The sequence below is a fragment of the Akebia trifoliata genome, chromosome 4 (genome assembly GCF_017979445.1).
Source record: "Akebia trifoliata isolate Shusen 1 chromosome 4, ASM1797944v1, whole genome shotgun sequence".
NCBI classification, from domain to species: domain Eukaryota; kingdom Viridiplantae; phylum Streptophyta; class Magnoliopsida; order Ranunculales; family Lardizabalaceae; genus Akebia; species Akebia trifoliata.
Window position 1 is genome coordinate 2,701,090 of NC_141378.1, and position 18,615 is coordinate 2,719,704.

The following is an 18,615-nucleotide window of genomic DNA, read 5'->3' on the forward strand; positions in this document are numbered from 1 at the left end:
TTCATGCTTTTCTTCATTTTTATAGATATCTATTGTCTATATGCTTTTCTAATCACTTTCTTCAATAACCACATGATTATTTCAATGGCGATATTATGGTTACAACAGAAAATCGAAATTAAAGTCTTTGGAGATAACTAGTGTCAAAGCCAAGTCTTCAAGTTTGAAAAGTAGTTCTCATTGAGGGTTTGACCTTGGTCCTTGAGTAATCGTCCTCTTTACTTGAATATCTCACTTTCCAAAGCAAAAAAGAAAAGAGATCAATGATTGTGCATCCATGTTGTTCCATACAGATAAAATGTGCCTCATTATTGATCCGAACCATATATTAAACTTCCTTTTTGCCCCAATTACCTGTGTTCAGTCCAAGCCCAACTTTTCAGTTCTAATCTCTAGGCCCCTTGACAAACTCACCCAAGATCGAATCACCACCAATTTGTTGGTCCAGCCCATCATATTCTTTTAAAGATGTTTGTAGATTGATGAAAGTCCAAATTAAGGTCAATGATTGAGCCAGTGATGGAGCCAGTTGAGATCATTTAAGACCTAAAAGAGGCAATGGCCAATGATCGAGCCAACAATGGAGCCTACATTGAACCGATTTCAAGGTCCAAAAGAGGCCATTCAATGATGTTTATTTTTCAGATTGTCCATTCATATTTGAGGTGATTTGATTTGTTTCAAGCTATGTGATCATTGGGAGGTCTTCTTCGATAACATGCATTTGACATTGGCGGCTCTTCTTTGGCATCTTGTTCTATGAGGCCATCGATTTCAGCAAACTTACATTAATTGTTGATCCCCAATCACAATGAGTTGGAGGGAGGGTGTTAAGAGTATTAGGATTTGATGCATTGTAACAAAGTGTAATGTGCTACACCATATCATCTCATTTAGATAGATATGGTTAGATTAGATTCTATTTAGGATTTTCTATGATTTCTATATAAATCTTATTAGGATTCTTGTAATTACTATAAAGAAAATCAATCAAATATCCAATCTTTTTAAATTCAATGGCAATTTCGAATCAATAAACGGTTAATACATGGGCTCCCAAAAAACTTAAAAGAGTCTTGATTTTCAAACTAGAAAGTCCTTCACTCGGTTGATACTTGACTGACATGGCATAGGTACAGAATCATAGATTTTTTTTCTCGGGATACATAACTGCATTATTGGAGTCCCCTATGGTATCAAATATCAGCACCTATGGACCAAAGGGATGTTTAATGTGAAGGGTTGATATTTATGGGCTTTTATGGGAAAGGTACCTACTAGTTAAAAATCAAGATTTTTCTTATCAAAAGTTATCTATTGAGACCAACTAGTCAGGTATCGTATCACCACATGACTATAGGGACCCACTCTGGTCATGTTGTCACGTATGCTTACCACTTAAATGTCCTCATGTTCTACCAAGTCATAATCTTTTGAAAAAAGAAAAAAAAAAATCATAGATTTTTGAGTGATTTACCGGGCAGATCTAGCTGTTGCAATTTTATTAAAAAAACTCTCTCGACTGACAACTCCAAACCAACCTTACTTTATCAAGTTTGCTACTCATCAAACCTTATCCTATTAAGTTTGTTACCCAGCAAATCTTGAAGTTGGGGATCCACGTCATAAATTCAAATTGATGCAATTTATTTCTTATTTTGCAAACCTTTGAGTGGATTCTAATCATATTAATTTTTGGCATAAAAAACCATGATATGATGCTACAAGGGTTATAGAGCAAAAAATTCTAAGAATTTTTTATAATTTTTATTTTTTATTTTTATAATTTCACTATTGAATTTTAATTCTAATTTTAATTTGGGAGTTCGATAGTCTTCCATTTTCGACATCTTGGATTAAGTTAAAAAATGATACCTTTTTAAGTATACATATATTTGAAAATGTTTTTTTTTCCATAACATCTAGATGGTTGTTGTGTAGGATCCATGTGGACCCAATGGCCCTTAGTAAAATTTGAAATCTTACTAAGTTAGTCATCCTAGTCCAATTCATAAAGTAGAGAACTTTTGTAATATAATTGCAATAGATAGGTTTGTTGGGTAAACCTCTCTAGATTTTTTTCAAAAAAACTCCAAAGTTTTTATTTTTATTTTTTATTTGGTGAAGAAGTATGGATTCAAGGGATTTGAACTTAAGTTAGGGAGTCTATTAAGTATGTCATCTAACGAGTCATATTATCACAACTCATTTAATATTGTCAAAAGTGCATATACAAAAAGTTCCTCTAATAAGGTTAATTAAGTAATTTTCCCACTAGACAAGCACCGAGGAAATTGTCAACAGTGTGAGCAAAAAAGAATGACTCTTACTTTAAAGAGTAGACGATGAAAGGAGAGAAGATATAACAAATATTAGTCTTATAGAATTGGTAGTGTCATATGTATTTAACCTTTTTAAAAACACTACGCTAACCTATGTGACTAATATGTTACTAAGTAGAACACTACACTAACCTATGTGGAGGTGTGCATAGAATCATAAATGTTTTTCCTTGACATACAAGTAAATGACATTTATGGTTAGGGGTGGCGATGGGTTAGGTCATCGCATTAAAGTAAGGGTATTATAAAAATATACCAAGCTCAATCAATTTAATAATTGTGTCAAAAACTTAAATCCAAAGTTAACCCATTTATTAATATGTATACTTGACTCGACCCACATATAACTATTGATAAAATTTTAATCTTTATTGAAAAAAATAAGTTCCATTTCTACCACAAAAAATTAAAATATCATTACTAAAAATAAAATCACACAACCATAAACCAATATCTATCAACATAAATTAATTATCTCCAAGCATAAACTAAGTCTTGATATATTTAAAATTACATGTTAGTGTTATGCTAACTAAGCAAGTAAAAATGGGTTAAGGGGGTTGATGTCCTTAACTTAGATTCGATCCATTTAGTAATTGTGTTAGACGAAGTAATACTATCATGACTCAAATCCACTCATGTTAGCAATGTGTTAAGATTGCCACTTTTATTTATGGTTATCTTGTCACTTCCACATCAACACAATTTCCTGTCCAAATAACTCTAGTACTACTCTTAAAAAAAAAAAAAAAAACGTGGATCTCACTCCAAAGTTAGTTAGTGTTGTACTAACTAAGCAAGTCAAAATGAATTAAGAGGGTTGATGTCCTTAATTCAGATTCGATCCATTTAATAATTGTGTTAGACGAGTTGATATTATTGTAACTCAAATCCACTCATGTTAGCAGTGTGTTAAGATTGCCACCTTTATTTATGGTTATCCTGTCACTTCCACATCAACACAATTTCCTATTCAAATAACTCCAGTACTACTCTTTAAAAAAAAAATGTGAATCTCACTTCAAAGTTAGTTGGTGTTGTATTAACTAAGCAAGTCAAAATGGGTTGAGGGGGTTGATGTTTTCAACTCAGATTCAATCCATTTAATAATTGTGTTAGACAAGTTGATACTATTATAACTCAAATGAACTCATGTCGGTAGTGTGTTAAGATTGCCACCTTTATTCATGGTTATCTTGTCACTTCCACATCAACGCAGTTCCCCTCCAAATAACTCCAGTACTACTCTTTAAAAAAAATGTGGATCCCACTCTAAAGTTAGTTGAGCAAGAAATTTAATAAATTTTTATAATAAATATGCAACTGGACAAATACCTATTTGCCCGAGAAATCAGTTAAGAAAGAAAATCATACAACACAAAACTCAGGGTGCATTTAGAAAAAATTGATCTCACATGGTTCAGTCACTAAAACAGTGGATACACGAGGAAAAATAAAAGGATATTTTAAAAATATACTCTCATGTTAAATTAATGATATTAGGTTTACCTCCTTGTATAATGCAAGATTAGGTTTACAAAGTTTACACTGTTTTTTCTCTATGATTTAACAATGAAATTTTAATTTTAATTTTAATTTTTTCCAAATTTTGATTGAGTAATTTAAGTATTTAAAGAGCATTAAGAAAAAAAATTCAAAATTCAAAATTTCACTGTTAAATCATCAAGAAAAATGCTACATTGACTCATTATCAAGGGCGTAAACCAAATCTAAATTACACTCTCTGGTTCTTACTTAAAATGATTAATGATGACCAATCGACACAAGTCAACATGACTTTGGCACTCTTCTTCTTACTTCTTACTTATATTCTCCTTCTTCTTCTCTTCCCCTGCACCATATCTCTCGCTCTCGCTCTCCTGTTTTGTTATATTTGTGGGTGAGAAATGGGGTTGGATAGAAAGAGAAGAGGAAGAAAGGGTATCTGTTATTGAGCTTGTTCCAGAGGCCACACCACATCTATCTTCAAATTTTCTCTGTTTTCACTTTTAATCGATTTTGTGATTGTAATATTTTTCTTTTTTTTTTTCTTTTTTTTTCCTAATTGTAGGAAATTCTGAAGCAGCAGGTTCTTCTGCGGGTCAATTGCCACATCCAGAAGATGAATATGTTGTTGGTGGTGAGAGTCGTCTCTCTCTCTCTCTCTTTGACCATCATCCAGAAGATGAATATGTTGTTGGTGGTGAGACTCGCCTCTCTCTCTCTCTCTCTCTCTCTCTCTCTCTCTCCTATTGTATACTAGTATCCAAGTTTCGAGCATACGTATATAAATAAAGAGTCGTGATAACCTGACTACCCACGTGGCGTACTCAATCGACTACCCTGACGTGGAGAGTCGAAACTTCGTCCCGTGAATTCCCTACTGGCACGTCAAAAACTCCGAGCGTAGGTTCTTCAGAATTCAGATCTGAAGAACCCTTCAGACCCATTTCGTCTCTTCTTCCCCATTTCTTCGTCTTGCTTGTCCAGATCTGATTACATCGGGTCGAATCGCATAGATTTCAAGTTCAGATCTGTATCTCTTCTCTCCAAAAGCATCAAGATGTTGAAGTGGATGGAAAGAGCTGCTTCGCTTGAAGAAGATCCAAAATCCTTAACAAGATCCTCAGAAATCATCTTCAGTTCCTTGGAAAAAATTGAATCCTCAATCTCTCTCACTTTTTCTACATAAAACCCCTAAATCTCCTTCACTAGATCCATCTCTAAACCTTCCATTACTAAAAGGTTCAAACTTTCAATCTGTTTCGAACTACGAAGATCTTTTAAGGATTTCTCTCAATCGAAATCCACCAAGAAAAGTTAGATTAATTAAATCAAGAACATCTTCTGAGAATCCTACAATGGGGGAAGAATCGGCGAAGCCCTATGCGTAGAGTTCCAGATTTGAACTCATTCCCTGCAAGAGGAGTATCAATCGAGAATCCTCGAATGAATTCTTTCGGAAAAGTTACGTTTCAAAGCTTGGAGAGAAGCTCAAATAATTCAAGTAGCTTTAATGGCGACCAAGAGATATTCCAGATCTGATTTATTATTATTATTATTATTATGGCTGACATGGCAACTTCAGCCTTAAACTTCTCTCCGCATCAGGGTAGTCGATTGAGTATGCCACGTGGGTAGTCCGTTTATCAAGGCTCATAAATCAACAAATATAAGAGAGATTTACACTTAAAAGGGCAGACTTGTCTGTTGCAATTTTATTATAAAAACCTACCTCACTTTATCAGGATTGTTATCGAACAAACCTTTACTTTCTGAATCATACCCGCATGACTAATTTAGGAAGATTTCAAAGTTTATTCGAGGTCATTGGTAATACATGGATTAACAAATTGAAAATCAACACCATATACTTTTAGATTTTATGAAAAAAAATCAGATTAAAACAAAAAAAATTTTAAAATAACCATTTTTGAGCTTGATGAAAGATTTTGAAAAAGAATGATTACTAAACTCGCAAATTCTAACATACTCGCAAATTCTAAGATACGACGGTGTAACTTTTTTGATTTTTTTTTCAAAATTCTTAGAATATTATCTTTTAGAGCCTTGTGGCATCAAATCATGTTTTGGGGCACCACAAATTGATGGGTTAGGATCTACTCCAAGGTATGTTAAGTAACAAATTAACGTAGCAATTTGAATTTTATGATGTGGATCTCCACTTGAAGGTTTGGTGGGTAAATGAAGGTTTCCTTGGAGTTGTCAAACCTCCAATGGTGTTCTTGTAATAAAAATACAACAATTAGGTCTATCAAGTAAATCTCTCTAAATATATATAACATTGGGGGATCTTTTGGTCCTTACAAAATATTTTTTATCTTGTCTTTTGAGGAATGTGGTAATTTTCCACAAAATGAGGCCACATACCCTATTAGGCATTGTGTTTTTGGGAGCAATTCTTTTGTAGCGCGAACTCCTGTAGCTCATATCAATGTTTGAGGGTGTATCACATCATCAAGATGATTGCATCCAATTGTTTACATATAGGAGTTCAATGACTGTTCATTTTCAAACACTCGATTAAGACCACACAAAAAAAAAATTATAATTGTTTTTCAAATCATATCAAACCATGAATCTAAGAGGGCTGGTTGTTATTTTCCTTGAGTGTGGTGTTTTATGGACGGTAGAACAAGAGCTACCACGATCCGCTCCTTATGTTTTCACCCTATATTTTGTGAATATTTGAAAGACCACCATAAATTTATGGTGGCATACCCTTGACTTTGGTCATTTGTTTAATAAATTAAAAATGATAAGGGATCATTAAGAAAAAAAATAGTTTACTAAATGGACTATCAAGCTACCAGTTAGAATTGAAGGATTATTAAGAAAGAAAACCCTCTATTAGGGATCTTTAAGTAATTTTCCCTAAATAAAATCCTGGTTCCCATTCTTTTAAGTTTTGGTTACAGGTATAAAATCCTTGTTACTGGAATCGATCCAGCAAATAATCAATACCCATTTTATAAAATAAAATAAAATAAAAGGAAGAAGAAAGATAAAGTACACAATTATTTGTAAATGCAACGATTTAACTTGTAATTCCTCCATTGAAAGTTAATCAACAATGAATTATTCAAGCAATGCCAATTTTGAGGATAAAATCTTAGGAAATTATGGTATAGATCATTTATTTATTGTTGAAATATTATAAAAATATGAAAAATGAATAGAGGTTCACATAGGGAAAGGTAAAAATTAAAGCCTTCAAGTTCTCTTTATATTTTAATTTTAATTCAAGTACATTTACTTTAAGATATTTGTTAGTATTTAATTAGACTTTTTTATTATAAATGTTTTAGATAAAATAAATTTATTAGGATACCCCAAATGGTAGACCCAAAACCGTCTAATTCGGTATCTTAATTTGATAAATATACTGTTGAAAATGACAGATGACCAATAAACAACTTTGTTTTGGCCTTCTCTTATAAATGGATGAAAACTGATAGGTGACCTCAAAGCCCTTGTCATCGTCATCTTCGTCCCATGAATATCGCTATTGTCATTATTATCATGTCATGGATATCACCACCACATCATCATATTCAATAGGTCGTTGAAGGTGATTGGCTATGGGGAAGATGAAAAACAAAGTTGTTATGCCATTTTTCTTTAATCTTTAATGAATGGCCCAAGTCAAGGGGATTAAGATCAATTTGATTCAATAGGTTTAAGCCTTAAGTTGAGTACTATGAACATATAAAGACCACTCTAATATTCACAAAATAGCAGGGTTAAAATCAAAATAAAACTTTTTCCTAACACATTATGTGTCCTCATGGTGTTGGAAGAAACAGTTAACTCCTAACAGGTAGTGTGGCACTAGCATTCCTCTTTATCTTTTAGTGTAGAAAAAAAAAAGTCGTTCTTGGGTGACACAAAGGTGACAAAATGATGTGGTGTTGCACGCATTACCGTAGATGCTTTTTCTTGAGATATGAGTAAAAAGCATCTATGGTTATGTGCTCGCCACCACATCAATTTTGTCGTCTTTGTGTCCCTGTTTGCGTCATTCCAGCATTTTCCCAAAATAAAAAAACGAAGGTCTTCTTTGTAAAATGAGAATATTTTCAATAATGCTAAAGTGACCTCAGGTTGGAACCTCACTTTTTGACGTGGAAGTGTATGGTTGAGAACCATAGATGCTTTTCATCGAGATACGAGTGAAAAAATATCTGTGATTCCTGCCCACTTTCACATCAAGAAATGTGATATGAGGTCCCAAGGTCACTCGAGCATGACTGTAATATTTTTATTAAGCATAATGTAAGGAGTGTGCTGCAGTAACTTTGAAATCAATGGACATCATTTCACACATTAGTGTGCACAAAACCATAGATACCTATACACCACTTTTGATGGGGTTATAGAAGTCTTAAAATGAGCTGATTATTATTATTTGTGAAGATGATCTCCACCAGAGAGATCATTCTGAGAAAAACTCAGCCATTCTGAACACATTGTCAAGATGTTTGGCCCTTGAACAGTTAATGGTTTTGTTTCCTTGGTTAAAGACTGGTAATCCATGTTACAGTTAATGATGGTTTGGGTGCCAAATAGAAAAGTAGAACCACATAAAAATCTTGTTACAGCACTGTGGTTCGACATAGAATTTATCACTCAAATCATCTAATATCCACACTTTTACTTGAAACCTTGACAGAGGAGTTCACAAGAGATTGCATCGAGTACCTGCCATTGCACAAAGCTACAGTGAAACGTGAATGGACAACAGCTAAAAGGTTCTTGGACCATGATCCTGAAGCAGCGACTGCCCCCATTACACACTTATTGCAAACCGTTATGCACATTGCAGTTGGTATCAGCAATAATGTGGATTTCGTCAAGGAGCTTCTAGAATATATGCCTGCAAGAGCACTTGAGTTGCCAGACAAGTTTGGTAACACATCCCTCCTCTATGCTGCCCGTACCGGGAATACCAAGGCAGCAAAGATGTTAGTAAGGAAAAACTCGAATTTGCCACAGCAGCAAAACAACAAAGGGAAGACCCCACTTCAAAGATCTGCTGAACTAGGCCATAGGGAGATGACCGAGTATCTTTTATCTGTTACCAGGGACGAGGACCCATCTCCCTTTAGAGGCAAATCTGGCATACTCCTTCTAAATGCTGTATTAATTGCCGGCTTCTATGGTGAGTTATGTAGAGTAACTAACTCTTGATCACACATACCCCTGCATGCATTACGATATATAAAGTATTATTCTGTTCTGATCAATATCCCTTTTGCAGATGTGGCTTTACATCTGGTCCAATGCTACCCATACTTAGCTACCACCAAGGAGCAAGGAGTCGATACCGCCCTATATACTTTAAGTCAAATGCGTTTTGCTTTTCGAAGTGGGACTCAGCTATCATTTTGGCAACGTCTTATCTACAAATGTATGTTGTTGTCCGAATCCCCATTCATTTTTTCTGCATTTTTTTAGCATATTATCCTTCAACAATTGGTTGGAAAAAACAAAAACATTCTACTGTTTTTAAAATTTCAAAATAGTAGAATGTTCATTTAAGAAACCTTCAAAACAGGGATCACCATTTTTTTTTTAAATGGATGTTAAGAAATTAGAAGGCCAATAATGAATGATTTATGTGTCTTAAGGTGTACATGTAAAGCTAGACAATGAGCCGCTCTTTCCCATCAGAAATGACTTGGAGAATCTGATTCAGGCTTCCGTAGAAAGCATGCAAATGTCCAACTGGTTCAGATTTGTTAAAGGAATCCAAATCAGCTCAGGTTCTTAAATTTCCTTGTTGCCAATATTATTTCATCGTCATTAATCTTAATGTCTTATTAGTTGGATTCTGGTCACATTGGGTCTAACTTTTGACCATGTTAGCTAATAACGTCTTTTGAGTGGTAATACTAAAACCTGCCTCCACTCTTGCGTAACAACCAAAAAAAAAAAAAAAAAAAAAAGCTGAACACCTTCCTTACAAACATAGTAAGATTTTAAGCCTTACTAAGGGTTGTTGGATCACCACACCAGCGATCCAACACCACAGCCGTCTAAATTTCATCAAAAAGAAAATCCACAAAAAAATTTATTTTGAGCTTGATCCAAGGTTTTAAAAATGGATGGCTACCGAACTACCACATAACTCTCAAACTCAAAATTAAAATTCAACAATGAAAAATTACTTTTTTTCAGATTTTTTCCTAAGTTGATAGAATTTTGTCCTCTACAACCCTAGAGCGTTTGGTCATGTTTTTGGATGCCACAAGCTGAGCCCAAGGGCCCTTAGTAAGTGTGACATCCTCACTAACTTAGTAAGGCTAGTCGAACTCAAAAAAAAAAAAAAACATGGTTCTAAGGCACACCAACTTATATTTGGGTTTTACTTTCCTAGTAAAGATGAACAATACCAACAAGTTTGAGAAAATTTATCACTTTTTATTTATAAGATGATTGGCCCGCTGGACAGCTTGTACTGGTATGGAGCTGTACTTCCTATGCAAACATTGTTAATAAAAGATCATGCCAACAATCTAAGGTAGAATCAGGGGCGCACCCAGGATTTTCTTATAGTGGGGGCAAACTATAGTTAATGGTATAGGTGAAGAGCTTGAAGATGAATGGTTTTGGAGGGGAATTTAGAGATTTTTGGTTGGAAGTTGAAAAAAAGAATATTTAGGTCATTCCCAATTAGTTTACGAGAGACGGCCCAGTCAAGAGGCAATGTCATCTTTAAAAAAATAAGAGGGGGATGGGGGAATTGAAGTGGGGTGAGGGAGTGGGGGGCAAATGGGACATGTAATTACTTGAAAATACAAGGGAGTCTAAAAGTTCCGTGGGGGCAATTTCCCCCACTGGCTCCTTACCAGCTCCGCCCCCTGGGTAGAATTCTGGTTAAGTGTTTTTTACCTCTAGTAAAGGTAAACCCAATTAAGAAGTAAAAAATATAACTAACATGTCCAAATATTTTTAAGTATAAATGAGATGGTTGGTTTACCGAACTGATTGTACTAAGCAAACAAAAGATATCCATATTGAAAATTTACTTCACACGCAATGTCACGACAAAAATAACTTTTTCATAAGCAAGCAAATGTTAACAACTCACGCCACTACCGCAGCTTCTAGGACCAACCGACACCTGACTAAATCACTTGCACTGGGACCTATGTAGTGCAGTGTAGTGTAATGTCAGCTGCATTGCACATTCATAATATCGTTCAGACTCACATGCTTTCCAGAACCACAGAAGTCACAGACAACCAATATGCCATATATAATGGCAACAAAGAGATAAGAGGTATTTCAGATGGAATCAATCATAGAGAAACTACCTCCTCCACAGGCATAAAGAGTAAATGAATGCCCTTAGAAGACGTGAAACTCAGAATTAAAGAAGACACTAGAAAAAAAATGAAAACAAAAAAACAAAAAAAATGATTTCGACATTTTCACCTGAGGCCAAATAGTGGAAGAAGACATGAATAAGCAATTCAAACTCAACGGGATAAATTTATAAAACTCTATGGAATATATGTGTTGGAATAGAATATGTGAGAGAAGGATAAGAAAGAAGAAGAGATGGTAGGAGTTGAACTAGCTTTTTATTATTTTTATTTTTGGGGTAAGAGAGGGGTTGAACTAATTAGGGTTCGGCCTCCTCTATTCTATTTATAGTATAAACCATTGTGAAAAGAACATATTACCCTTTTTATTTAAATATATTTTAACACCCCTGCTCTAGCTAGAGCATACAAATCATGCATTTGCAGCTTGTTACACAAAACAAAAAATGGATTCTGGCCTAGTGCCTTTGTAAAGACATCACCAACTTCTAACTCAAAAGTTACTTAGACACCAAGATCTCAGAGATATCTAGTAAGTTTATCACCTCACTCAATGTCATAGTGATTACCTCGTTCTAAATGCACACACCTTTCCTAATTTCCTAATTTGATTTTTGTCTTATAGTGCGTCAAAGTTTGAATATAGGGATTTGGCAGGCTATTAAACAGTTAGGTATGCAACACCATTGATATCATTTGGATCTTTCTATGGAAACAAATTAGTCTTTCTTGACTCTGTATCAATGGTAGTCCCAGGTGTGAAGCAAATTCAGGACACAAAGTTGATGCATTTGCAAACAATTCAACTGGTAAAAAGCTTAGCCGCTGAGATTGTAGGCACAAATAACTCAAAAGCCAAGGACTTACTACGATTACCCATTTGTAATGCTGCGACGAATGGGATTCATGAGATCATAACAGAGATTGTTCAAGCTTATCCAAGTGCATTTTGGTTCATTGATAAAGAATATCAGAACGTATTTCATCTAGCAGTTTTAAATCGTCAAGTAAAAGTTTTCAATCTCATATATCAGATGAGTCCATTTAAGCATATTTTATTGGCAAACAAAGATAAATCGGGCAACAATGTCTTGCATATGGCAGCAAAGTTGGCACCTTCCCCTCAACTCAACTCTGTCGCTGGTGCAGCTTTACAGATGCAACGTGAACTACAATGGTTTAAGGTAATAAAGGGCCAAATTTCATATAATTTTGGAATTACACCCCCAACACACACACACACACACCAACAATGTCTTGAGTAAATTGGGTCATCCTTCTCAACTACTAGTCAACATTGTTTATTGACACCCAAAGTGTCAAATTGTGTTAAACCTACAACAATGTTATTTTGGGAGCCAGTTATTACAAAAATTTGTGGCTTTTGATTATATCATTTCAGATTGTTTTCTATCTTTTATGATTTTTCTATCTTTCTAATGTTGATCATTTTAATCGCTTCAAGTTCATATTTCATAGAAATCGATTAACGGCATAGTTTGATGCTTTTGTAACGATTGATTGCTAGTCAACACTTATAGTAACCTAATTTAAAGAAGTACAAGATGTCTTAATTCCACAAAGAAAAAAATCACAGTTGTGCTCATTCCAACTAAATTTTTCATGCAGGAGGTGGAAAAAATTGTACAACCCTCATACATAGAAATGACTAACAAAAAAGGGATAACACCGAAAATGATATTTACCAAGGAGCACAAGAATCTAGTAAAAGAAGGAGAAAAATGGATGAAGGATACAGCAACGTCATGCATGGTTGTAGCCACGCTCATTGCTACAGTAGTATTTACTGCAGCCTTTACAGTACCAGGAGGCAACAATGATCAAGGCATTCCTATTTTCTTACAAAACAAATCTTTCATTGTCTTTGCTATAGCAGATGCACTGTCATTATTCTCTTCAACCACTTCAGTCTTGATGTTTCTATCTATACTCACTTCACGTTATGCGGAGGAAGATTTCCTACATTCTTTGCCTAAGAGGTTGATATTTGGTCTTACCACCCTGTTCTTCTCTATAGCAACCATGATGATAGCTTTCAGTGCAACTCTTTGTATTGTGCTTGAAAAAAAAATAGCATTGGTTGCTATTCCAGTCACTTTACTAGCCTGTGTCCCCGTAATCTTCTTCGTATTTCTGCAATCTCGACTTCTCCTTGACATAGTCTGTTCCACATGTGGACCAAGCATTTTCCATAGGCAAAATAGAGATATATTCCAATAATCTTATATACATTGTGAGAACTTTAAATTTATTTGTTATTTAAGTTTGTATGGTGTTACTATGTACCAAATTCGATATTGAGATGTACTGATTTGTATATCAGAGAATATCAAGACAGAAACTTCGATTATTGGGTTCTATGGTAGAAGAGCAAGAGTGTCCGGGTAAGCTCAGTTGGTTTGTCTGTTCAATATTTTGGTCTAATAAGTGGTTAATAAGGCAATGGAGAAGTGTGCTCGATGAAATTGCATTCATCTGATGTTTTTATTATTGTCCATCATCGTCTACAGCTTATCCCAATTAATGGATTGAGGGTTTTCTCAGACTGTCAACCAGTGTAATCTTTACCATATGACCCTTATCTACCATGAATTCCAAACATTCATTTCATTTAGCCACTGAAATTTGGGATAAGCTTTGATGATGATGACAGAGAATCTGATTTGCTTACATTTAAAAAAATATTACAGTGCTCCATTCCCAAAACCCTTCCACCAATGATTGAACATTGTAGGAACTTGGAGTGACTCAATTCAGCTCCAATAAGACCAATTTTGTGTGTGTGTGTGTGTGTATGTGTGAGAATAGATATTTTGTCAAACGATGAAGACATGGCATTAGCTGCATTTTCCAGAGTTAATACGATGGAGATTTTATTTATTTTTTCTTTTGATGAATGCCGTAACTTTCCACAATGTCAGCACAACATGAGTACAGTTCCCTGGGTTTTTTTGGATATTTGAAAGTGTAAGGAATTCAACCCGAAATTTCCAACCTGTGAGAAACAAAAATAGAGAAAAACACACGTCGAAAAAAAAAAGCAATCACATGCACAAGACAGTATTTACGTGGTTCGGCAATTTGCCTACGTCCACGGAGTTGCACGGATTTCACTATTTCGAGAAGAATTACAAAGTGCGGCTCAAGTCCCAAAGACAACAACCAAGACCTTAAAAAACCCTAATCATCAAAAAACGGCTTCTATATACTGCGCACAAGATTCACAATGGGTTACAAAACGGGCCTAAAAAAAATTTCCCAGGGGCAACGGCCCCCAAGAGGCTTGTCCATGAGCGCTCCGCCACTCTATGGACTAAGCCTAAAAAAATTTCCCACCACACAACATTATTCGGGTCGGGCGGGTCAGATCGTCAACCGGATCAAACATAACTAGGCTCCACAAAGCCCAACAAAAAGCCCTCCTTATATTTATAGTGGAATGCCTTTGACTTCGGTCATCTGTTATAGACTATTGAAAACAGATCTTTCATGGTCTTTGCTATAGCAGATGCACTGTCACTATTCTCTTCCACAACTTCAGTCTTGATGTTTCTATCTATACTCACTTCACGCTATGCGGAGGAAGATTTCCTACATTCTTTGCCTAAGAAGTTAATAATTGGTCTTACCACCCTGTTCTTCTCTATAGCAACCATGATGATAGCTTTTAGCACAACTCTTTCTATCATGCTTGGTCCAAAAATAGCATGGGTTGTTATTCCAGTCACTTTACTAGCCTGTGTCCCCGTAACCTTATTCGCATTACTGCAATTTCCTCTCCTTGTCGAAATAGTCCTTTCCACATATGGACCAAGCATTTTCCATCAACAAAATAGAGATTTAATTCATTAACATCATATTCATTGAGGGAACTTTAAATTTATTTGTTACTTAAGCTTCTCTGGTGCTTCTATATACCAAATCTTATATTGAGATGAACTGACTCGTATACATATATCAGAGAATATCAAAGCAGAAGCTCGGATTATTGGGTTCATTGGTAGAATAACAGGACTGACCGAGGTATAGATTTGCTAAGTGTGAAAGAGATAATTCAGGGTAAGCTCAGTTGGTTTGTTTGTAATTGTTTGTTTACTAATTTGATCCAATAAATGGTTAATAGAGCAGTGGAGAGTGGGCTCAATGAAATTGCATTCATCTGATGTTTTTGATTATCCATCATTGTCTTCACCTCATCCCAATTACTGGATGGAGGATTTGGCCAGCTTATCAACTGGTGTAAACGTCATCATACGACCCTTATCTACCATGAATCCCGAGCACTCATTTCATTTAGCCCCTGAAATTTGGGATAAGCTTTGATGATGATGGAGACTCTAATTTGCTTAACATTAAAAACAAATAAATAAATTTACAGCATTTTCACTCTCAAAACCATTCTACCATGGAGTGACTCAATTCAACTCCAATAAAACTAGATTTTTTATTTATTTTGGTGTGTGTAAATAAGTTTCTCCATCAAACGAAGCTATAAATAAATTCCAACACTAATTCCGTCGATCCACATAAATTCAAGACCGAACATAGCAATTGAAACTTCATAAAGCTAAATTACAAACACGATAGATTCTGAAGATCACAATGCAACAATTAAACCAGTACTAAATACATCTCAATTAAGAAAATTTAGTAAAAACCCGAATAATTTGGTTACCTGCCCTAACTCAAGAAGCGCCAGCTTTCTTCAATCCCTTCTTCTTAACAATGAAGCTAGCACCGACGAAGAAGCTCGATGAGAGTGCCAAGACAAAACCCTTGATGGTGTTTGAGGACATGCCCTTACAAGAGTCTGTCTAACTCCGAGATGCCTCTTACGCCATGACTGATGAAACCCTAATAATTCCCTCGCGATCACAATATATAAACCTTCTATTTCACAAGATCGATGGAGACTACACTGCAAATTCATCAGTTAGTTCTTCTCCTCCGCCATGCCGAAATGCCGCGTGTATCGATCATTTCTGATCATGATAATGAATTTTAATTTTGAATATTTAGATTTTTTTTCCAGATATTTTATTAAAAAAATAAAGAAGAAAGTTAAGATTCTAATTTTTTATTTTATGATTACACTGTAACTTTTGTTTTGCACTTATGATATATGCATTTTAGGTATTTTCGACAAAATTTACTAAATATCTAAACTCAAAAAAAAAAAAAAAAAAAAAAAAAATCATTTACATTTTAATGTTGAATTCACCCATTTTTTATTGTGTAATTCAACATTTAATTAATGTTGGAGTCCCCTTAAGAGATTTTGCACTCTACAATGACAAATAAGGGAAATGGCATCTATTTTGGAAGACGCATTGGAGTTGCTCTAACAATCCTTTCTAACCCAAAAGTTAGTTGGGAACCAAGTTCTTGTAGATATATAGTAAGTTTATCACCTCATTCTAAATGAACACAACTTTCCTAATTACTTGATTTAATTTTTGTCTTAACAGTGCACGAAACTTTGAATATAGTGATTTGACATGCAAGTAAACAACTAGTTATGCAACACCATTGATATCATTTCAATCTTTCGATGGCAAAAACTGGTCTTTCTTGACTTTTGTCTCAATGGTAGTCCCAAGTGTGAAGAAAATTCACGACAAAGTTTTAAATCTCATATTTCACCCAGCGGTTTTAAATCATCAAGTATATCAAATGAGTTCATTTAAGCATTTTTCACTGGCAATGAAAGACAAGTCGGACGACAACTCTTATATATGGCAGCGAAGTTGACACCTTACCTCAACTCAACTCTGTCTCTCGTGCAGCTTTACAGATGCAACATGAAATACAATGGTTTAAGGCCATAATGGACTAAATTTTATATAATTTTAGAGCCATTTTTTATACCCAAAAAAAAAAAAAAAAGGCTTTTGATCATATCAATTTAGATCGTTGTCTATCTTTTACTTAGCAATCCAAATATGTACTATAGGATTCAAAGAAAGGACCCATTCTCGTTTTCATCATCTTACACCTTATTCAATTGGAGCAAAAAATTCAAGTAACTTAGGAACACGGAAAGAAAAGAACTATTGGAACTACCTTCATCCTTGGCTAAAATTACTTCATCATAAGATTAAACAAGTTTCGACCCCACGTCAACAATGTCAATTCTCAATCTTTCAAATTGCATGAATTGACACATTTTCTAGTTCAAAGCTAACAAACAAAAGTTCCCTCTCATAGAAAAAGAATCATTTGGTCCTTAACTCCATTTGTAGTCTGTTGGAGAATTTGGATGGAACGGAACAATAGGGACTTTGAAGGGAAGGAACATACCCTTTAGGAGGTCCTTGTGTCCACAGTTGGGCTTATATTCTATTGAAGACATTTTTTCAATGAGTATATAATGCCTTTTTGAGGATTTTTGGTTTAAGTGGGATTTATAATGTTCACCTTGAAGGCTTCGTATCTTGTTTCCTTCTTTGTTTCCACTTGCTTACTCTTGTTTGGTAGGTAGGCCATCTTGGCCTCCCATTTTTTTTTTTTTTTTTTTGAATTACTAATAAATATTTTGACCTATCAAAACAAGGTGACATAGGGTAATTAGCCACAACACCACCCACATATTTTATTCATTCCTAATGTTTAATCTTTAAGAACAAAAATGAATACAAATCATTGTTTCACCTATAGATACGTCCATGTTAATGATCAAAATGTAGGTTTTGAATTGTTAATTGAACTCAAGATGTAAGATACACCAAGGGACCTTATGATTTTAATAGAAGGGGAATCTTACAAAGAACTCAAATTATTTTTCAGGTCACAAATCATAAGATTATAGTCACATTGGGTATAATTTTTGAATTTGTCAGCTTAAGTTGATTAAGCTTTCTGAGTGGTAATACTACTTAGCAGAGTTCAAAACCTGCCTTCACTCTTGCATACCAAAAAAATTAAAAATTAAAAATTAAAAATTAAACATGGTTTCAACGCACAACACCAACTTATATTTGGGTTTTTCTTTCCTAGTAAAGACAAACCATGTTTAACAAGTCTGAGAAATTATGTGTCACTTTTTTTATAAAGACATTGTTAATAAAAGATCCTACCAACAATCTAAGGTATAATTCTGCTTAATTTTTTTTTTTTTTCCTAGTAGAAGATAAACACTACTAAGAAATGTGATAAGTGACATGTCCAAATATTTTTCGTATAAATAAGATGGTTGGTCTATGGGACTCACAATACTAAGCAAACAGAAGATATATATCAATATGAAAATTTAATTCATACAAAGTATCCAATGCCACGACAAAAAGAATTTTCTCGTAAGCAAGCAGATTTTAACACCCCACACCACTGTCGTGGTTTCAACGACCAATTGACATCTCACTGAATCACAGAAGTAAATGTAGCGTTCAGACTCACACGCC

The 18,615-nt window shown here is 34.6% G+C and overlaps 1 protein-coding gene and 1 long non-coding RNA gene across 3 annotated transcripts in view; one reads left to right on the plus strand and one right to left on the minus strand.

Moving 5' to 3' along the window:
- The window catches only part of LOC147402939 (uncharacterized), a 34,077-nt gene extending 17,696 nt beyond the window's left edge, over positions 1–16,381 (minus strand). The window contains exon 1 of the long non-coding RNA XR_015177369.1: positions 15,891–16,381. This is a non-coding gene — a long non-coding RNA (uncharacterized LOC147402939). The remainder of the gene's footprint in view (positions 1–15,890) is intronic.
- LOC147402941 (uncharacterized) lies at positions 4,016–13,680 on the plus strand. Of its 2 annotated transcripts, none has more exons than XM_086438355.1 (8): positions 4,016–4,283; positions 4,414–4,545; positions 8,536–9,024; positions 9,124–9,273; positions 9,494–9,628; positions 11,820–11,867; positions 11,945–12,378; positions 12,824–13,680. In XM_086438355.1, exons 1-8 carry the CDS (start codon positions 4,250–4,252, stop codon positions 13,433–13,435), a joined length of 2,034 nt encoding a protein of 677 aa, XP_086294481.1. In that variant the 5' UTR covers positions 4,016–4,249; the 3' UTR covers positions 13,436–13,680. The 2 variants fall into 2 exon arrangements, with proteins under 2 accessions (XP_086294481.1, XP_086294482.1); XM_086438356.1 differs by having other exon boundaries at positions 11,951–12,378.
- Positions 16,382–18,615: the final 2,234 nt, after the last annotated feature.

Bases quoted from the DNA above. Each gene is read 5' to 3' on its own strand.
- LOC147402941 (XM_086438355.1), top strand. From the start codon at position 4,250: ATGGGGTTGGATAGAAAGAGAAGAGGAAGAAAGG. The intron at 4,284-4,413 runs GTATCTGTTATT...TCCTAATTGTAG, and splicing joins AAAGAGAAGAGGAAGAAAGG to GAAATTCTGAAGCAGCAGGT. The intron at 11,868-11,944 runs GTATGCAACACC...TATCAATGGTAG, and splicing joins GCAGGCTATTAAACAGTTAG to TCCCAGGTGTGAAGCAAATT.